At 42.3% G+C, this 20,817-nt stretch overlaps 1 protein-coding gene across 6 annotated transcripts in view; it reads left to right on the top strand.

Moving 5' to 3' along the window:
* LOC147112491 (structural maintenance of chromosomes protein 6-like) overlaps nucleotides 1–20,817 on the top strand; it is a 157,480-nt gene that overhangs the window by 82,046 nt on the left and 54,617 nt on the right. For all 6 annotated transcript variants that reach the window (XR_015079511.1, XM_085996790.1, XM_085996791.1 and 3 more), the window contains 8 exons: nucleotides 3,837–3,997; nucleotides 5,855–5,990; nucleotides 6,087–6,167; nucleotides 6,376–6,546; nucleotides 6,640–6,777; nucleotides 9,123–9,268; nucleotides 10,946–11,071; nucleotides 16,157–16,262. Coding sequence is in view for 5 of the 6 variants with exons in the window: in XM_085996790.1 (XP_085852916.1) it covers nucleotides 3,837–3,997; nucleotides 5,855–5,990; nucleotides 6,087–6,167; nucleotides 6,376–6,546; nucleotides 6,640–6,777; nucleotides 9,123–9,268; nucleotides 10,946–11,071; nucleotides 16,157–16,262 (1,065 nt within the window). In the remaining variant the exon portion in view is untranslated. The remainder of the gene's footprint in view (nucleotides 1–3,836; nucleotides 3,998–5,854; nucleotides 5,991–6,086; nucleotides 6,168–6,375; nucleotides 6,547–6,639; nucleotides 6,778–9,122; nucleotides 9,269–10,945; nucleotides 11,072–16,156; nucleotides 16,263–20,817) is intronic.

The following is a 20,817-nucleotide window of genomic DNA, read 5'->3' as shown; positions in this document are numbered from 1 at the left end:
GGAAACCATCCCGTAAACACTCCAGGAATTCCTCCTCCACAGTATTGTTACTAATTTGGTTGGCCCAATCTATATGTAGATTAAAGTCACCCATGATGACTGCTGTGCCCTTATTGAAGCTTCTTTAATTTCCCTTTTCATGCCATCCACAACCTCTGCTTTACTGTTGAGAGGTCTATATACCACTCCCACTAATGTTTTTTTCCCCTTAGTATTTCTCAATTCTACCCATACAGATTCCACATCATCAGAGCTAATATCCTTCATTACAATTGTATTAATCCCTTCTTTAACCAGTAATGCTACCCCACCTCCCTTTCCTTTTTGCCTATCTTTCCTGAATATCGAATACCCCTGGATGTTGAGTTCCCAGTCTTGGCCATCCTTGAGCCACATTTCCGTAATCCCAACCAAATCATATTTGTTTACCTCTATTTGCGCAGCCAATTTGTCCACCTTATTACAAATGCTCCTCGCATTAAGACACAAAGCCTTCAGGCTTGTTTTTTTAACGTTCTTAGACCTATTAAAATTATTATTTACTGTGGCCACGTTTGATTTAAACCGTTGATTCCTCTGACTGACACTTTTGTTTTTCTCCTTTTCTTTTGCTTTCCTGCACTGCTTCCTTGCCTTTTCTCTTTAGCATTCTAGATTTCTCTCCACTGGGACCCCGCCCCCTTATTTAGTTTAAAGCACTATCAACCTCCCTAGTTATTCAATTCGTTGGAACTTTGGTCCCAGCATGGTTCAGGTGTAGTCCGTCCCAACGGAACAGCTCTCTCCTTCCCCAGCACAGGTGCCAGTGCCCCATGAATCGGAACCCACTTCTCACACACCAATCTTTGAGCCACGCATTCATCTCCCTGATCCTGTTGACCCTATGCCAATTTACTCGTGGCTCAGGTAATAATCCAGAGTATTACCTTTGTGGTTCTGCTTTTTAATTTAGTCCCTAGCTGCTCAAACTCTCTCAGCAGAACCTCTTTCTTTGTCCTACCTATGTTGTTGGTACCTACGTGGACCACGACAACTGGATCCTCCCCCTCCCACTCCAAGTTCTTCTCCAGCCCGGAGGAGATGTCCTTTACCCGGGTACCGGGTAGGCATCATAGCCTTCGGGACTCATGCTCCTGGCTGCAGAGAACAGTGTCTATCCCCCTAACTATACTGTCGCCTACTACAACCACCTTCCTTTTTACTCCCCCCCCCACTTGAACGGCTTGCTGTACCACGGTGCCGTGGTCAGTTTGCTCGTCCTCCCTGCAGTCCCCGCACTTGTCCACAAGGGTTGCAAGAACCTCAAATCTGTTGGACAAGTGTAGGGACTGAGGCTCCTGCAATACTACCTCCTGGATCCCCATGCCTGCCTCACTCGCAGTCACACCCTCCTGTCCCTGACCACGTGTCAATTCTAACGTATTTAATCTAAGGGGTGTGGCTGCCACCTGGAGCAAAAGATCCAGGTAACTTTCTCCCTCCCTGATGCCTCGCAAGGTCAGCAGCTTGGACTCCAGCTCCTCAACTCGGAACCAAAGTTTCTCAAGCCGCAGACACTTACCGCAGATGTAGTCATCCTGGACAAAAATGTCCACAAGCTCCCACATATTGCAGCAGCAACACATCGCCTGTTCTCCCATTATTTTTTTTATTTAATTAATTAGTTTCATGTTAATCAAATTATTTACCGCAATTAGTTAATTAAATTAAGTTTCGTTTTTTAAATTTCATTATATGCTATATGTTAACTTATCTTTATGCACAACACCAATACTGCTTCAAAACCTAGAACTTTGTTTCAGCTGCATAGTGAAAATGAGCTTCAAAGTGGAGATTTTAATATTTGCTTAGAGCTATTAATAACCATGGGGAGATCATAAACCTTTTATCACTGAAGCATGTTTTCCTGCTTGCTCCTGACTAAAATTGCATAGAACTTTAGGAGTTCTGCATGTTTGAAATTTGTTTTTCCTTTCTTTCAATAATACAGGATTACCATCAACACAGGCCATCTTCTATATTTTTTAATGTCTTGTACTAAAATCTTCCTCCCTCTTTCTGTTTCCTTCCCTGCCCCTGCTGCCTGGGTTCAGTTACCCCTCACCCTGCTTAACCCGAATACTGTGCTTGGTCTTAACACCACATATGCAATGTCGTTGTTTTGGGGGGAGGGTCGACTACTGTGTTTAAAAAAAACTGCAACGTGCTTACATCCATTAACCTGCAATATTGTACTAGTAGGCTTTTTTTTCTCTCTTTTGCAAGAGATACATGTGTAGGAAATAGTCAGCAGGACGCATGTTGACAGTTAAACTTTCTAGAAAGAGATTTTTTATTTTTTCATTCATTGATGGGATGTGGGCGTCGCTGGCTAGGCCTGCATTTAGTGCCCATCCCTAATTGCCCTTGAGAAGATGGTGGTGAGCCGCCGCCTTGAACCGCTGCAGTCCATATGGTGTAGGTACACCCACAATGCTGTTAGGAAGGGAGTTCCAGGATTTTGGCCCAGCGACAGTGAAGGAACGGCGATACAGGTCCAAGTCAGGATGGTGTGTGGCTTGGAGGGGAACTTGTAGGTGGTGATGTTCCCATGCGTCTGCTGCCCTTGTCCTTCTAAGTGGTAGAGGTCGCGGGTTTGGAAGGTGCTGTTGAAGGAGCTTTGGCGAGTTGCTGCAGTGCATCTTGTAGATGGTACACACTGTAGCCACAGTCCGCAGGTGGTGGAGGGAGTGAATGTTGAAGGTGGTGGATGGAGTGCCAATCAAGCGGGCTGCTTTATCCTGAATGGTGTCGAGCTTCTTGAGTGTTGTTGGAGCTGCACTCATCCAGGCAAGTGGAGAGTATTCCATCACACTCCTGACTTGTGCCTTGTAGATGGTGGAAAGGCTTTGGGGAGTCAGGAGGTGAGACACTCGCCGCAGAATTCCCAGCCTCTGGCCTGCTCTTCTTTCTCCTGTTTGGGCTATGTGTGCTTCTCACCATTCGATCAATACATGTGGAATTGTCCTGATAACAGCTTCTAGGACAAGTGCCCAAGCTTTTTGTTTCCCTGGACCACTTCATGCGTGCCATGGATCCTCGAAGGCTGTATATGTAAAGTTTAAATCGATATTCCTAACAAATTGCATCTCAAGGTGTGGACATCGCCAGATCTTGATGTCACAATTTGGGATTTCTTCACCACTGAGGCAACAGCAGTAAGAACAGCATTCTTCAAACCTCAAGCCTCACAAAATTCAACCCATATAAACCAGAGTGTGGCAGAGTAGAATGGAATTGGTGGGCCAGATTGCTAGAAATGGCCCGTGCATCGCATTTGGACATCCCACTATAGGAGCTGTGCAAGAGCTTCACAAGTTGCTTCTGTATCTTGTCTGGGGAATTTGCCTCCTATCTGGACCAGACTCTCTCAAATTCCAAACTTGTAATAAATTAGCAAAGTACCAAATAAATGAAGTAAATTTTGATTTTTGAAAACCGAGGCAAATAAATTTCTGATTCCATATTCTAACTTAACATACCCTGATTTCATTGTCTAATGAATGTTTGTTTCACTGCAATCTAAGATCTGGTTCACTGCTATTTTGTTCCTGGGATTGCATTATAATGTACAGAATGCTAACTCATTGGTCAAACATAGATGCAATGTATGATTTTTATGACAGTATACAAAAAGGTAATATATACAACAGATTTAATTGCCCTTCATAGAAAAATTAGTAATACATTTTGAGTAGGTGTGTACCAGAATTCATCTCAAGCAACCACTTTTATACTGAACGAATTCTAGCAAGTCATGGAAACAAAATATCTGCAATTTCAATTTTCATTTCTAGAGCAACAGCAGAGCTCGTGAAATTATGCAGCAGCAAAAGCCACCCTTGAACTGCAGAGAAGCCTTTACTGCAGCAGGTGACCAGGTCTTTACCAACCGCTACTACTCCACAGAAATGGACAGGGCAAGATACTTGGGTGCTGATGTGGAATCACAAATCAGGTTTGTAAATTTCTGGATCAACTATCTTGGTATTCCAACCTTTCAGAAAAAATTAGCAGCCTGAAGCAATAGGTCTTTAAAAATACGCTGGAAATTCAGTCCTGCTTCATCATTCTCCCACCCCCTCAACCCTCAACTCGCCGCCAATCATCCCCTTTGGCTTGGTATATGTTCAATTATGGTTCAGAATTGTTAGGTGATAAATGTGCTAATATTTGAGAGAGGCTGACATATGACCTGAAGAAGCTAAAATGAATAGGTTGTTCTGTAGTCTGGTATCAGTGCAAAGTTTGTATTGCTGGTTTATCTAAACACCTTAGAGATTGAAGAATTGGGCAATGCGGTTGTGCTCCAATTGATGAACCACAGAGGGATACAATGTCATCATATCAACCCACTGAGATTTCCCCTTTTTTTTTAGGACTAAATTATGCACTTTTTATGATTGTTGATTCTCATGAACAGCCTACATTTAAATAACATCCTTGAGTACCATATTTGTATTGAATCTTAACTCTTGTATGTTCCCTGACTGTTAATTGCTATTCATTTATAATGCCACCTTTTTAAGAACATCGGGGGAAAAATTCAGTTGGTAGCGCCACCCATTAGCGCCTTAAGAGGACGCTAAGTGGGGCGCAAACCAACTAGCGCCTGGGCGCGGCGATATCTGTGCCTCTCGCAAAATTGACCGGACATTTTGCGGCGGCGCTAAACACTATCGCCACGATCTCCTGCGCCGGCAGATCGTGACGTCAGTCGAGTGCGCAACGCCCCGGTAGCGCCCCGGACTGGAAATTGAGTGGCGCTCCCTGCCTTAACGCCTGCCGCTAGCAACGACAGATTGAGGGGAGCGTTTTGCAGTCGGGAAGGTACTGGGGGAGCGCTATTTAAAGGCGACCGCTTCCTGCCTTTTTTTGTTGGTGACATTTTTGCACCACGCATTCTGAGAGAGAGACACTTCTGGAGAGATTCTACACTGTGTGAAGAAGTTTTGCATACTGAGCAGCACTTTGCAGGTTCATTTTGATTTGCCCTTCCTTGTATCTATTTAGAAGAGACTGTGGGGCGGCACTCTGAGCTCTTTCCATGGGTGTCTCTATTGTTCTTTCCAGCAGACTTGATGTACAGGTCTCTCCAGGCCGAGACTCAAGGCTGCAATGAACAGGATGCGGATGGAGACCAAGATAAACCCTCCCCTTTAAGATAAAAACAGAAAATGCTGGAGGAACTCAGCAGGTTAAGCAGCATCTGTGAAGAGAGAAACAGAGTTAACGTTTCAGGTCGATGACCATTCATCAGAACTCCCCTTTAAGAATTGGCCGGTGCCAGTGTGTCTGTGTTCCATTGCTGACTGACATCACATGAGCTTCGCCATCGCTCCTTGGCCTTTGCGCCTTAAGACAGATGTGAAGCGCCTGATTTAGCGCTCCAATCACCTCCAGGGGCGATAAAAGCCAAGTTTGCAGTTGGAGGCGATAATTAGCGCCAGGCGCTAACCTTTGCGCCCGGCCGATCATTGCGCCCCAAATGGGGCGATACCGAATTTTTCCCCCATCATGTGTTGCTGCGTTGTTGGAATTCTCGGTCCTTAGTCGGTCCTTCTGCTCACGTGTGTGAAGCGTGAAGTTTGCAGATTGCTATCCAGTAAATACCAGTGCAAGGAGTTTGTGTAACCTAATATGCAGTTCTAGTGTGCAGATTCACCGCTAGGAGCTGATCTGCAGTTTAATGGGTGCTTGCCTGTGACTTGTGCTAGTTCAAAGAAGTGTTACTACTAAACGGGGAAATTTGTATTGGCTATTTTGTTTTCCAGAAATGTAAGCATTTTGGCCACTAAGATTCTTTGTGTTACAGTCAGCTGGAAGTGGAAGTGAGCAATAAGATGGCCCAGATGTCACATTTTCAGCAACGATTGCAGTCAATAGTGGAAGAAATCCGGATAAATGAGACTCAGGTGAAAACGAAACAAATGCAAAGGAGGAAAATCCAGGTCCGTAGTTAGAAGTTGAGAAAAAAACATGCTTGCAGGTATTTTTATATAAAAAGAAAAGAACCTCTCCATATATTTTTCAATTCTTTGTTTTAGGAAAATGCGACAAAAATAAAGCTAGAAATCACAGATTTGGAGAATGTGGACGAGCCCCAGTCTGTGGATATTTCCACGCTGGTAAGAGTCTTAACCATATTTGAATTATTTCAAACCTGTACGTAATCATTTCAAATTCTGCACAAAATAGACTTATGAATTTTCTTTTCATGTGTTACATTTTGGAGGCTTGAGATTGATCCATGCAGATTAATCAGTTATACAAGTTTGGTGACAACTGGCTCCCTTCTAGTTGACTCTTAATTTTCCTTTTTAAAAAACAAACTAGGAAGAAGAAGTGCAAGATATCTGGCACAGAATTGAGTCTGGCAAGAGTAAGTTGGAGCAGGCCAGAAAGGATATGGATGAACACAGAAAGATAATGCACGAGGCTGAACAAAAGTACAAAGAGATAAAGGAGAAGATAAATTTAATAGCTGAAGATGCTGATCCAATAAAGGTGCAAATTAATTGTATAAAGTTTTCCAACTTTTAGTTTGTTTTAGAATTGTAGATGTTCAGTATAAAAATAACTTGCATTTCCTCTTAATAGGATGAACTAAGTAAGATTGACACAGAAGTTGGAAAGTGTAAACATCATAAAAGACATTATGAAGAGAAAAAAAGTGAGCATTTGGATGGAATAGATAAACTAAAGGAGAACCTGGAAAGTAAAGAAAAGGTTTTAGAGGTATTAACAGATTTTTCTATCTGGGAGTGATCTGCTGCTAAAGCACCGCTATAAGCCTTACAAAAGCGAAGTCGTAGTATTGTGAAATATTAACATAAAGATTTTAACTTGTGTCCTTTTACCATCTTCTCATGTCAGTATCCTAAATTGCTTTAAACACTTAATTTGAAGCACAGTGATTATTATAGAGAAAAATTCTTTGTTTGGCTATCTTATCTCAGTCGCATGGCACAAAGCTTAAATAAATATTCTAAATAATTTTTTCCTGAAGAATATTTTTGAATGACTTTTTTCAGTAAACTTTATATGTTATTTTACCAATTCAGTTTTCAAAAGATTACTTATTTGCTGGGAATAAAATAATTACTCTTAGCCAGTAAAGTGTTTTTTTCTGCCACCAATTTTTCTTTGCTCTTCTCCCCTCCTTTCTTGAAGATGTAGAATTCATGCTTGGGGCTGGTTGCATTGGTGCAATGGTTACTGATAATTGGATAAGAGACATTGGTAACTCATCCAAATGATATTCATGTGTAATCTTTGTCTGAGAGTCATAGCTATTTGACTGCGAAGCACATTACAGCTGAATCTGACCCTGCCTTCATCAGGCATTGGAATATTCAGGTTTTTATTCTTTTTCCTGTCCGTAATCCAAGGACTGTGAGGCAAATTGTAGTATCCTTACTGCTGTGCTGGTAGCGATCAGCTACCTCGGACCAGGGATTGAACCTGTCATCTTCCTGGTGTGCATGGCTCAGCTACTCAGACAAACTTGTTGAACTGTTGGAGGAGCTGTTCAAATAATTCTGTAAAATAAGTTATTTGCATTGAAACAATATTTTGATGTATTTGCAAATCAAGATGGTGCCACAATACATTGTCATTTTCAATAGGACTTCTTACTGCACCAAGCACATACCCTGTCAGAATGCTGGCCTCTGATTGAGTGTGTCTTTAAAGCTTTAAAATGCAATCGAAATATCCCTTTTTTGACAAACATGAATAGCTTTTTAGTACAATAGATTTAGAATATGAGCTGTTTGCATTGCCTCATGGGGCACTCAACAGAAAGCAGATTAAGTTCCAGCTATTAGTGCTGCATTCTGCTGTTTCAGCTGTTTTGTTTAACTGCTCATGTGAGTACTGATCTTGGGGAATCGTTGAAGAGGTTATATGGCAGTAACATATTTAAATGACTTGTGATACAGTGAAAATGTATTTATGTTTAAATCTGGAGTCCTGCATACTGCAAAAATACCCATTTCTCAGTATCTTGCTGTTTTTTAAATCATTTCAACCATTTGTCTCACCTTTTGCTCCGCTCCTTCAAAGCTGCATTGTTTCAACAGCAACTCTCCATCCTGATTCAGTCCCAGCTCCTGCTGCTGATATTTAAATCTCTTCTCTCTGTAGCTATCCTGTTGTGCTGTTTCTGATTTTAACTCAATAGGAGGAGTCTGGGCTGAAGCCAGGAGTGAGAAATATCACAAGGCAGACAATGCAAACCAGCCACTGGTGGGAATGCGCTCCTCCCTCACTACTGAGTTATTTAAATGGTGGCTGTCCCTCTTGATTATGATTCAGATTTCTGCTGTTGATTTTAAAATGGGAGACAGCCCAGCAGGGTAGACATGGAGATGAGATTTGCAATCAACAATCTGAGCCTGAACTGGAGTCTGGAGGACAAGTTGCCATAGACATTTACAGCACAGAAGGAGGCCATTCAGCTCATTGTGTCTGTGCCAGCTCTTTGCTGCAGCAATCCACAACTAATCTTGCTGTCCTGTGTCTCAATAGCCTTGAATCGTTCACTGCTTCAAATATTTATCCAATTTTTACTTAAAATAAACAGTGGTCTTTGCCCCAGCTTGTGGCAAATGATTCCATGTTCCTACAATCCTCGAAAGAACTTTCTTCAAACCCGTCTAATTTTAAATTGATGACCCTTGCCATTTACTCCCTAATCAGAGGAAATAATCTTTCCTTATTCACTATCAAAACTTCATCATTTTTAAAACTATTGGATCTCCTATTGGCCATTTAAATATCATGACCGAGTGGAATAATAGTTGAGCGGATTGTGCTGGTATAGTGCTGCTGCATCTACCATCCTTGCAGAAATTGCTCAACTGTGAAGGAAGTTGGAGGGGATTTAACTTGTGTATAAGACAGTACCCCTAACTGTTGGCCTCATACAGGGACGTAAATTTGTCATCTTGCGTGCTAGTACATGTGGTAACAGAAATGATAGATGGTACTGCCTGAGATACACTGGTAGTTGCAAAGAGCTTGATGTGCCAAGTGCCCTTTTTAGTTTTCTCAACTCCTTATGTTCTTGTTTATCCCAGGAAAATACTGCTAAAGCCAAGCAGATTTATGCAGAGCGATTGGAGGTTGCCAGAACTCCCAAAAGTATTGATGTGGAGATTAATCGCCTGAGGGAAAGGATCAACACAGAACAAGAACGTCATGGGAGCAAGGAGGAAATTACAAGGTATTTATCCGGTTTGTAATGTGCATCACAAACATGAAAAAAAATCACATTGCTATTTATTTTTCCATAGAAGGAAAGAACATTAATTTCTTTGTTGCCCTTTATGGCCTCAGGACATCCCAAAGCACTTAATAGCCGGTGAATTACTTTCGCAGTGTAGTCACTATTGTAATGTAGGGAAACACAGCAGCCAATTTGCACACCGCAAGGTCCCACAAACAACAATTAGATAAATACCAGATTTTTTTAATGGCGTTGGTTGGAAGGTAAATGTATATGGAACATACTTACATTCTGTTACTTTGCTGTGGAGTGAGGGAGAAATTAGAACTTAAAGGGGAAGAAGAGGAACTACTTTTTATTCAAGGCTTTCCTTTTCAAAGCAAAATAGTAATCATATTAAATATTTCAACATTTTCTTTTTCAAAGTCCATTTTATCACCTGTCGTGGGGTTTCCCGGCTGCTTCAGTGATGGGGATTGTTGCTGTACCATTATTTTATTGCTAACCATATTTTTATCTGATGGATGTGTTGGTCCTGATTTTTCTCCTGCCACCTTCCAACTTATCCTCTTGTTTTGGTTAATGTTGCTTATTTTGACCTGCTTCCAAGTGTTACAGCACTGAATAAGATTCATATCCTCATCCAGCATCCCTCCAAATTTCAAACATGTTATTTTTCAGCCTCAATCACCCATTGTCAAGATGCCTTCTCACTAGGTATAACTTCATAGACAACTATGTAGTGTATGTGCCTTTAAGAGCCCCATATGTGCTGTAATGCCGGTAATGGCCACTCGGGCTATATAAGCCTGTATATTGTGTTATATCCGTTAGTACCCCTCCAGACTTTGCTTAGTAAACACCTATGAACCAACTCCTGTCTTCAGTGTCTCTATCAACACACAGACACTACAAACTATTTCAAGTAACTTTTCAGAAGGGCACAAGATCAGCATCTCAAATATCCTGGCCAAGGTTAGATGGCATTGGTTATCTTTGTAGTTTTATATGCAACATACTCAATGAAATTGGTGTAGCTGAACACATTAGAATTACAGTTTCCATTTTGCAGACAGTTAAGCCACAAGGTGTCTTTAGCATTAACTTGGTGTAGAGAGAAATATTTTTTCCATATTTGGATTGTTTCGCCCGTACCAATGTTCCCTTTAAGCTCTCTGGACCTCTCGCACAGCCAGCTCGCCGGCTTTTTAATGTGAAAAACTACACATGCACGGTATTTTGAATAGGCCGTGCAGCCCCTTAAAAGGGCAGCGCACCCAAAAAGAAATTACTGGCAACATTTTGATGAAAGGTCATCGACTTGAAATGTTAACTCTGTTTCTCTCTCCACAGATGCTGCCTGATCTGCTGAGTATTTCCAGCCTTTTCTGTTTTTATTTCAGATTTCCAGCATCCACAGTATTATGCTTTTGGCAAATACTTGGCTGTTCTGTAATCTTAAGTTGCAATGTCTATTCTAACTGAGAGAACATTTTTGGCAAATTTTGTACATTTATGGATTTACATGTAACATACACTCGTATAGATTGATTTCCATTTTACAGCAGACCCTAGAATAGGTTAATTGTGTGTACTAACTCCTGTTCAAATTAATTTGTGTTCTTGAGACTTTGTTGCTAGCATTGGTTCAACTATTCATTGTTTTTTGAACAGGCAGTACTTTGATGTTTTGGAAACGTACAAGAATGTCAAAAGCCAGATCAAGAACCTGAAGAAGTTTATGCAGCTGCTTGATAAAATAATGGAGGAAAGGCACAAAGCATACAAAATATTCAGGAGGTAATTGACTCATTTAATTTGGTACAGTTGTTTTGAACTTGTCAATTGTTTCATGTACATTTCATTCCTCAATGAAAAATCTTTTCACTTAATGCTGTTCTAGTAAGGCCTGCAGGGTTATACTTGCTCTACTCAGCCATGCTGTAGTCTCCCTCAAATCTGAGTTAGCAGGTCTGCACAAATTCATTATTGTGGCACTGTATGTACTTTGCCTTTGGTGCATAGTGGTAGTCTGAGTCTTGGCAGAAACTAGAGTGCTAAAACTGGAGAATTTGGGTCTACAAGGCAGTGAAAGAGATATTGGCGTCAGTAAGCTGATAGAGCAGTTGAACAGTCCACATGTGACAAAGACGGGTTTGAGTGCTATGCTAGTTTCAGTTGTACTGGACTTAATACAGTGCATTTCCAGCATTTGGCCTTAAAATTCTGGAAATACACTGCAGGTCTGTCAAAGTCTGTACAGGGAAAAGATAGTTTAATGTTTCATATGTAAATCTGCTGTATGTTTCCATTGTTACCATTCTTATTTCAGATATCCAACACTTGAAAGTTTTTTTCCCCACTGCTTGGTTTGGACATATTAAAAGTAGTCTAGCTGAGTTGTTTTGTACAGTGCATTTCACATTGATTTCTTCTTTTCTTGATGTGAATTTGGGAACATGAACAGGGGTAGGTCATTGAGCCCCTCAAGGCTGTTCCAACATTCAATTAGATAATTGTATCTCAATTCCATTTCCCCACCTTAGTTCTACATCCCCTAATATTAACAAAAATCTATCGATCTCAGCTTTGAAATTTTCAAATGACGTAGCGTCAACAGATTTTGGGGGGAAGAGAGTCCCAGATTTCAGCTACCCTTTGTGTGAAGCAGTGTTTCCTGACTTCACCCCTGACAGGCATAACTCTAATTTTAAGGTCCTTCTTCCCCTGCGCCCCACCCTCCCAACACACACACACCCTTGTTCTGGACTCTCGCACCAGATGAAATAATTCCTCTCTATCTACCCTATCAAATCCTTTAATCATAAATTTCAATTAGATCACCCTTTAATCTTCCACATTCAAGGGAATACAAGCCTAGTCTATACAACTTGTCCTCATAATTTAACCCAAGGCCAATATATCCTTCCTGAGCTGCAGTGCCCAGAACTCATTGGAGTACTCCAGATACAGTCTCACCGGAGCTTTATACAACTGCAGCATAACTTCCACCCTTTGTATTCAATTTTTAGTGCTTAAAAATCCTAATGAAATGCCATTATAACTGCGAAGATTTTTTTTGGCTTATACAGAGTTTGTTTTAAAGTTTTGTCTCTATTGTGATGCAATTATGTTTTACAGTTATTGGGTTGTAACTAGTACATTTATTTTGGACAATTTGTTTAATTAGTTAACTTGACGAAACATTTGCCCTCAATAAAATGAATCAAAAATGGGATTCTGGGTTTTACATACGTTAGTAACAAATACAAAAGCAAAGAGCCAATGAATCAAGGTTGACACCTTGGCTTAGTGTTTGCACAGTTGCCTTGAGTCACAAGGTCATTGATACAAATCCTTCTCCAGGATTTGAGCGCATAATCCAGGCTGACACTTCACTGCAGGTGTTGGAGGTGCTACCTTTTGGATGATATGTTAAATCGAGGCCCTGTCTACCCAAGTGGATGTAAAAGATCCCGTGGCACTATTTGAAGAACTGAAGAGAAGTTCTCCTGATGTCCTGGCCAATTTTTATCCATCAACTAACATCAGATTATCTGATCGTTTATCTCATTGCTGTTTTTGGTACCTTGTGTGCAAATTGGCTGTCACGGTCCCCTACGTTATAACCAATGTTCCCTTTAAGCCGCTCGGCTGCACAGTGCTCTGGAGCTCCCATGCAGCTGGCCCACCAGCTTTTAAATGCAAAAAACGCACATGCGCGGATTTTTGAATGGGTCACGCAGCCAAAAAAAAAGCGGGAACATGGGTTATAATGGTGACTACATTAGTTCATTGTGAAGCACTTTGGAATGTCATGAGGCTCTTAAATGTGCTATATAAATGCAAGTTCATTCTTCTTTCTTTTGAAACCCTAGTTTGGCATCTCCAAGTCACTACTTCCTGATTTTCCTTGTTCTTGGTTCCCTGCACTGAATCTTGGTCCTTCACATTAGTTTCTCAATTTAAAAAAATGTTGTACTAAAAAGTTCAGAATATTATGAAAGAATGAAGTATAGAACAAGAAAAGGCTACCAATCTTGCTTCCATTCACACCATGTTCAAAAATCCCAATCACAGACTCCGTCTAATTCACTCTCCTGAGGGACAGAAGCAACCACTGATAAAGCTTTGAAATTTCCCACTCAACACAATTGAACAAAATTTCATAAAGTTAATTAGTCTTGCAACCTACACTTGTGGCTCTGATCAGTTGCATTCCACAGGCAGCACATCCATATTCCCAGCATCATGTGAAGCATCTCATTCCTTAGAATGCTTTATCATTTATGTAACCTTTTAACCTTAAGCTAGAGTATTCCTCAAAAACATGTTCTCCTGTTTTCATATAAAATAGATTGGTGCAATTTACTCATGAAATGGATTTTCAATTAGAGTTGTTATTTACTAATGTTTGCAATGTCTGGGAAGATGTAGCGTACTCGGATATTACTGTTTAGGACTGACCCTAACATTCCTAGCATTCTCCACATAACATCAGATCTCCAGTCACTGACCAATGAATACAGCCTAATTTTTCAAGTTTGTATCTTAAATATACAGGAAACTTTCTGGTATCCGGCACTGACGGGACCGAGCTGGTGCCGTACCATCAAAACTGCCGTAGAAACCAGCGCTAATGTTAAAACATACGGAGCTTTTGAGCTCCGTGTGAATCAACAAACCCTGTTGCTTAGCAACAGCTTCAAAACAGTCGGCCGCAGCTTAAAAGCGTCTCTGTAGCTAAGCAACAGCTTCAACTAGACCTTGCAAAGCTTGACTGGAAAATAAAAAGCAACGAGAAGTAAAAAAACTTATAGGAAACGGCTCCTGAATTTTGCCGGCAGATAGAGCTTTCCGGACATTTAACCTCTGGTTAAACGAAAGTTTCCTGTAATATCTCGTCTCTGATACCATCCTAATGAATCTGCATTGTTCCTGTTCTATGCCTCCAGTATCATTTCTATAATGCAATGCCTGGAACTGCATGCAGTACATGACTGGCTTAACCATTACCATGTCCAGATTCATTCGCTCTTTGTTTTTGTACTTTTTATTAATGTATGTAAAACTCAGAATCCCATTTGCCCTTTTAATGGCTTTTTTCCCCATCTGCCAACCTGTTATAAAGACCTGTACATCTGTCACCATAGATCTGTCTGCCTCCCATCCCTTCCACTGCCTTTGCTGTCAGACAGCTTGTCCAGCATCCAGTCTTGGATGAGCTATAATTTCCTCCAGTTAGTTTTGGTCTTCCCAATGTTTATCATCCTCAACCTCCGCCATAAACTCTGCCGCTTGCTATGAACTCCATTCGCGCACCCCCCACCCCCACCCCAACCTCAGCCACTGTCTTGGGTTAATAGTCTGCTAAGAAACTTGCTGTCCTATTTGATCTCGAAGTGCGCTTCTAACTCCATATCCTTTTTGTCATAAACACTGCCTAGTTCCATCTACATAACATCATCTACCTCTTCCCTGCCTCGGTGCATCTGAAACCCTCATCCATGCCTTTCACTTCTAAACTCGATTAACGAAACACTCTCCTGGTTAGCTTCCCATTCTGCACCTCTCTAAACTAAAACTCATCCAAATCTCTGCTTCCTGAATTCTATCCCGCAGCAAGTTCTGCTTGCTCATCACTCCTTGTTTTGCTGACTTAGATTATTCCCAGTACCCACAGTGTCTCAAATTTAAAATTGATCATTCTTGTATTTAAATACCTCCATGGTGTCACACCTCCCTGTCTCTGTAATTTCTTCCAGTTCTACAGCTACTTGTCTCTGACTTCTCCGTTCCTCTGACTCTGACCTCTAGTGGCCACTGGTTCCGGCCCCCCCCCCCCCCAGTCATTGCTGGCCAGGCATTCAGCCACCTTGGTCATGTATCTGGAATTCCCTCCCAAACCCATCCCCCTCTCCAGCCCCCTCTTTTCCTTTAAGATGCTCCTTAAACCCCAGCTCTGACCAAGCTTTTGGTCATCCTCCTAATATCTCCTTTGGCTTGCTGTTAAATGTTTTGATTATGTCTGTGAAATGCCTTGCCACATTTTTCTACATTAAAGGTGCTACATAAATGCAAGATGATGTTAAATTCAAAAAGCTGTTGATCAGACATGCCTCTGAACATTGTATTTGTACTTGGCTCCTCTCAATTAACTGCCCAAGAACAGGTGACTAATATTTGAAACCATGCAACAAGCATGATTTGAGAGTTAAGCTGGTCTACTTACTGTGACAGAATTAAAGAAGTTAATACCAAGCTCAATCTACAACAACTTGCATTTATGTAGCACCTTTAATGTAGAAAATATCCCAAGATTCTTTACTGAGGTGGAAGGGAGAAAAAAAACTAGACAAAAATACTTTGTTTTTGTTATGCCCATTTGCAAAAATTTATATATGTAAAGTAAAAATATGAAAACCAATACTACTTTAGGAAATCGTGCACTGTAGATTCTTTAAAATCACTTGGCCAAGTTGGTAAATGTACCTTTGATACATTTCTGTATCAGCTCTCTTTACTGCTTGTTGCATAGACTCTGCAATATATTATAGGCTTATTGTTCTCATTCTTTTTATCTACTGTTTTCCTTTTTCCTTCTTTCATTTCCCATATTCCTGTAGCAGCTCCTGAGGACAATTGCTTACTGGAACTAAGAATGGTGGAAATGAGAAAACCCAGGAGATGAGTGCCTTGTGATAGTATGATGATGGCTCCCCCAAAGTCTTGATATCCATCATATTTATGAGCCTTGTAGCTAATTCTAGTAATCAGATCATGTGCTCCTTAAAATAATGATTGAAAGTCTGCATGTGTGTTGTGTCTGCTGTATTATGGAGATGTTAGTAACATTTGTTTTCTTTTTATGCTTGAATTAAATAGGTACATTTCTCTTCGCTGCAAGTATTATTTTGATTCTATGCTATCTCAGCGAGGTTACCATGGGAAAATGAGCTTCGATCATAAGAATGCAACCCTTTCAATTGCAGTGAGTTATTTACAACTTATTCTGAGGCTTTTTTTTAATACAAGTATAAAGGAAGTGGAATAATAATTCAGAATAAAATCAGAAATATTGTTATCAGACATATTGAAGATTACATTTGGATTTAGCCGTGCAATTGGCTGGTCAATTATGATGGTTACACCTTCAGGATCTTATCAAGGGATGAACAAACATTGAGCAATACTGCAGCTAAATTGTGAGCTTATAATTACCAAACTGGAAGAATGGAGCACTGAACCTTCATCAAAAAAATCCTAAACCTTTTGGTGTTCACAGTTCTGCAGAAAGATGAGTTTCACTGATCTCTGGCAAAGGTTAGGGATATTTGAGTCAGCAGGGTTGACAACATGTAAGGAGGTTGTCCATCACTCTTTGAGAAGTTTCACTGAGTGCTCAAGGAGCAGAAGTATAACAGCAGAAGGGAGGCCATAGTGGTCACATTAATTTGGCTCCACTGGTACCTCCTTGGCTAAGTGATTCTACTCTCTGAGTCAGCAAGTTGTTAGTTCAAGCTCTAATCCAGAGTGCATAAACTAGGCTGACACTTCAGTGCAGTGCTGAGGATATCCCATGGCACTATTCAAAGTACTGCAGGGGACTTCTCTCTGTCCTGGCCAATATTTATTCTTCAACCAACATCACCAAAACAGATGGGCCCCGATTTTCGGCTTGTGTGGGGAATGGTCGGATTTCCCCGAATGTGGGGTTTCTGACACACACAAAAAAGTGTCAACCAGCCCCACGCAATTTTCCCTCAATTGGCCAATTAATTCCCAGCATGTGGGAAGCCTTGCTAATTGTCTAAATCGAGTCAGAAATCCCCACAGCATGATGTCATCATTCGTGGTGCTTTCAAGGTCCATGGCAAGCACTGCATCCTCTGAAGGCTTCCAAATGAACCATACAGGATGGCAGAGGAGCCTGCAGCAGCTGTGGACAGTGCCAGACCCCGAGCTGCCTTCAAATTCGACGAGGCTTCACTGCAGGCATTATTGGATGGGGTTAGGGCCCACGGGGAGGTCCTCTTCCCTAGGTCAGGGAGGAAGAGGCCTCCCACTGAGACCAATGCTGCATGGATGCAGGTGTCAGCAGATGCCAACTCGCTGGGAGTCACCAGAGGAACCTTGGCATTACATCTGTAACTCCTTCCTTTACTCCCCCACAGTACCATCCAGAGCCCCCCGTCCTCACTGTGGAGGAGGAAGAGGCTGTGCAGTCAGACTCCTCAGAGGAAGCTCCAACCTCTGAGGGCGCAGCGTCAGCAGAAGTAAGTGCACCCAGCACCAGCGCAGACACTCACACCTCGGGGGGACCTTTGGGACATAGAGTAGTGTTGTCACCTGGTGTTTCACAGCTGACAAGTGAGCCTCAGCAGATTCTGGAGACAGGGACAGCAGTGGAGAGTCCTCGTCGGAGGGCGCAGGGCTCTGCCAGCTCAGCTCAGCTGCGCTGCATCTCGACCCTCTGCCTCTGGGTCCATCCGCAAGAGAAGAGGTGATGGATCTCCATGCACAGATGCAGGAGTCTCTGGCAGGTTTTGTCTCCAGGGTCGCTGCAAGCGTGGAGCGAATGGAGGAGTCCATAGCGACCATGAGCAGAGATTTTGTGGAGTCATTGGCGCATGAACGCATCACCATGGAAAGGTTGGCAACCTCCATGCAGGAGATAACTCGCCAGGGTACGGAAAACATGGTGAGTGCTCGTAAGAGAATGACATCTCTTGAGCGTTGGCCATCTGTTGAACAGAGAAACCAGATCTTCATGGAAGTCCTTCTGAGTAGGACTGCCAGTGCAGAAACGGATCCCACTGGCCCCCTAAAGCGCAGCAAGGTGCGCTCAAGCCACTTCCAAGCGCTGGCCCCTTCTGGCTTGTGCAGCTTCAGGTGAGTGAGTAGCAGCCTGGTGCTCCTGGTAATCATCCTGCTGTTCCTGGTTCTGCTGCTGCCACCTCTGTTGTTGGAGATCCTCTAATGCCAGGAAGGGAAGGTGCCAAAGGCCTCCCATGCTTCTGGCCGATGCCTCGGTTGAGGAGGTCCTGAGTTAGGGTGGTGAGAGGGGTTTCCCAGGAGCGCTCACTGAAGAAGTGTGTGAGGCTCCAACTTTCTATGGCTGCTCCTAAGGCTTCAAATAGTTCCCCCAAGCCTTGATCAACAAGGTCCTGCAGCCTGCAAATGCTGCCTCTTTAAATCTCTTCAGCCCTCAGCGACCTGCTGCTGCAAGCAAGCAAGCCAGCTGTTTTCACGCCAGCTCTCATCGGCGGGGTTCCCCGCAGGCGGGTTTCAGGTGGGGAAAGCCCCAAAGTCGCAACGGCACAGGAAAATCGTCCTTAACAAGGTGATCATTGGTGATTAGTGCTCCAACGAGCCGTCCCGCCAGCGGCGGGCGGGACTGAAGCGGGGCGCGTGGAAACGGCGGTCCGAAAGTCGGACGGGGCGGGGAATCAGGCGGGGGGGGTCCCGACCCGCTTATTCCGTGATTTTCGGACCACGGCCGTATGAAAAGCTGCCTGAAAAGCGGGGCCATGATCTATTCATTTATCCCACTGTTTGTGGAACCTTGCTGTGTGCAAATTGGTTGCTGTGTTTCTCTACGCTACTACACTTCAAAAGTACTTCATTGGCTGTGAAGTGCTTTGGGGCATCCCAAGGATGTGAAAGGTGCTGTATAAATGCAAGCACATTCTTTCACTATTTTTCCTGCTGTTAAAGACTAACCTCTAATTTTAAATGGAGTGGCTCTATTAATGAAAGTCAATCTAGCATAACATTCTTTTCTGGTCATGTCCTCTTATTATTAGTACATTGTCCATGAATCATTCGAGCTATTGTAAATCTTATTAAATCTGGTTAAAATGTCACTTACTCATTTGGAACTTCATGAAGTGTTGGCTGTATTCTTTTATGCGCAAGCAGTAACAGTAAAATCAAGATCAGTGTGTGGTACATACTGACTCATTAAACCTGTTCATACTTTACTATGACCCATGAGTCTCTTTAAACAAAAAATAGTTTCCTTTTATTAATTCAGCCTAGTTTTCTGTGTCATCTACTTATTAGCAACCTCATGTATATCAAATTCACTCCCTAAGCTGCAATTTCCTACTAATTTAAATACCAATCCTATAACAGAAATCACCTCTTATCTTAATGGCCATTAACATTTGAAAACTGGTCACCAGGGGAAAAAATATTAGTGTGATTACATGAAACTGGAGAGGTCACAATGAGAAGTGGATCATTCCCACTGCAGATTACATTAAAACCAAGTCTTGTGTAGGCACAAACAGTAAGTTCATTGGGACAGGGCAACAGATTGGGCAGTGAAGTCAGTTTTGTGTTAATTTTTTTTTAACTAACTTGATGTGCCTTTTTTTCCCCCCCCAGTCTGTTATTTCTAATTTTGTTTTTCTCTTTCTTGACGAAAATGTACTAGTTTGACCCAGTCTTCACGCAGTCAATGGGCTAGAAATTGTGGTTGGAGGTGTACCTCTGACCTGTGAAACAATTACGAAAGCACCTCCTGTCGCCCAGGCTGCGAAAATTTGTGGTCTCAGACCCCGATGCAGAGGGCAGCATAATGGCCCACGGATCCCAGGGACCCAGGCTGGGATCATGTGGGCCCAGTCCTCCAATCACTAAGCAGAATTCCATTTCATTCATTTATGAAGGGAATCCCCTATAGTGCGAGCAGAGAGTGCTGTGAGTTCTTCAATTGTTATTTCTCTTTAAATCATTCTTGATAAGATTACTTAAGCAGTTTAAGTAAAGGGGAAAAGTTAAATATTTGGGATTCTGTTGGTTTAAGAAGAGTAAAACAAGGTTACACTGCAGTAGGAGTAAATTGGCACAGCAGGCAGTGGAAACCAGTTTTCTAACCAATCAGCAGGGGTGACTCATTTGGCTGTAAACAAACAAACAGTATAAAAAGACCGGTGCTAGCACTGAGTGCGAGATCAGCAGAGAGTGCTGTGAGTTTGGGTAAGTGTGAGTTAGGGTAAGTGGGGTGTTAGGTGCTCTTTTCAAACTTTAACTCTGTGGGTTGTAGTTAATAAGGCCTTTCTGGTGCAGAGTGACTGTTGGTAAACCATTTAACTGGTGTAATTAGAGGGATTGATTTAATTTAAATCCAATTAATTAAAGGGGATACTAGCATCTAAAATCGGGCAGAGGGTGTCCATAACTAACAATAAAAAATTTAATTAATTACATAGAATGGAGCAGGTGATATGTTACTGTTGCGAGATGTGGGAGCCGGTGGACCCCATTGAGGGTCACGGTGATTACGTCTGTGACAAGTGTCTGCTGCTACAGGAACTCCAGCTCCGTGTTGATGAGCTGGAGTCTGAGCTTCAGACACTGCGACACATCAGGGAGGGGGAGAAGTACCTGGACTTTGTGTATCAGGAGGTGGTCACACCTATGAAGTTAATTAATTCAGATGTAGCCCATGGTCAGGGACAGGACGGTGTGACTACGAGTGAGGCAGGTACGGGGATCCAGGAGGTAGAGCTGGAGGAGCTGCAGCCCCTGCTCTTGTC

Source organism: Somniosus microcephalus, chromosome 9, assembly GCF_052327205.1.
Source record: "Somniosus microcephalus isolate GS21.2 chromosome 9, FLI_Smic_1.0, whole genome shotgun sequence".
Taxonomy (NCBI): domain Eukaryota; kingdom Metazoa; phylum Chordata; class Chondrichthyes; order Squaliformes; family Somniosidae; genus Somniosus; species Somniosus microcephalus.
This window is presented reverse-complemented; position numbering and strand designations above follow the sequence as displayed.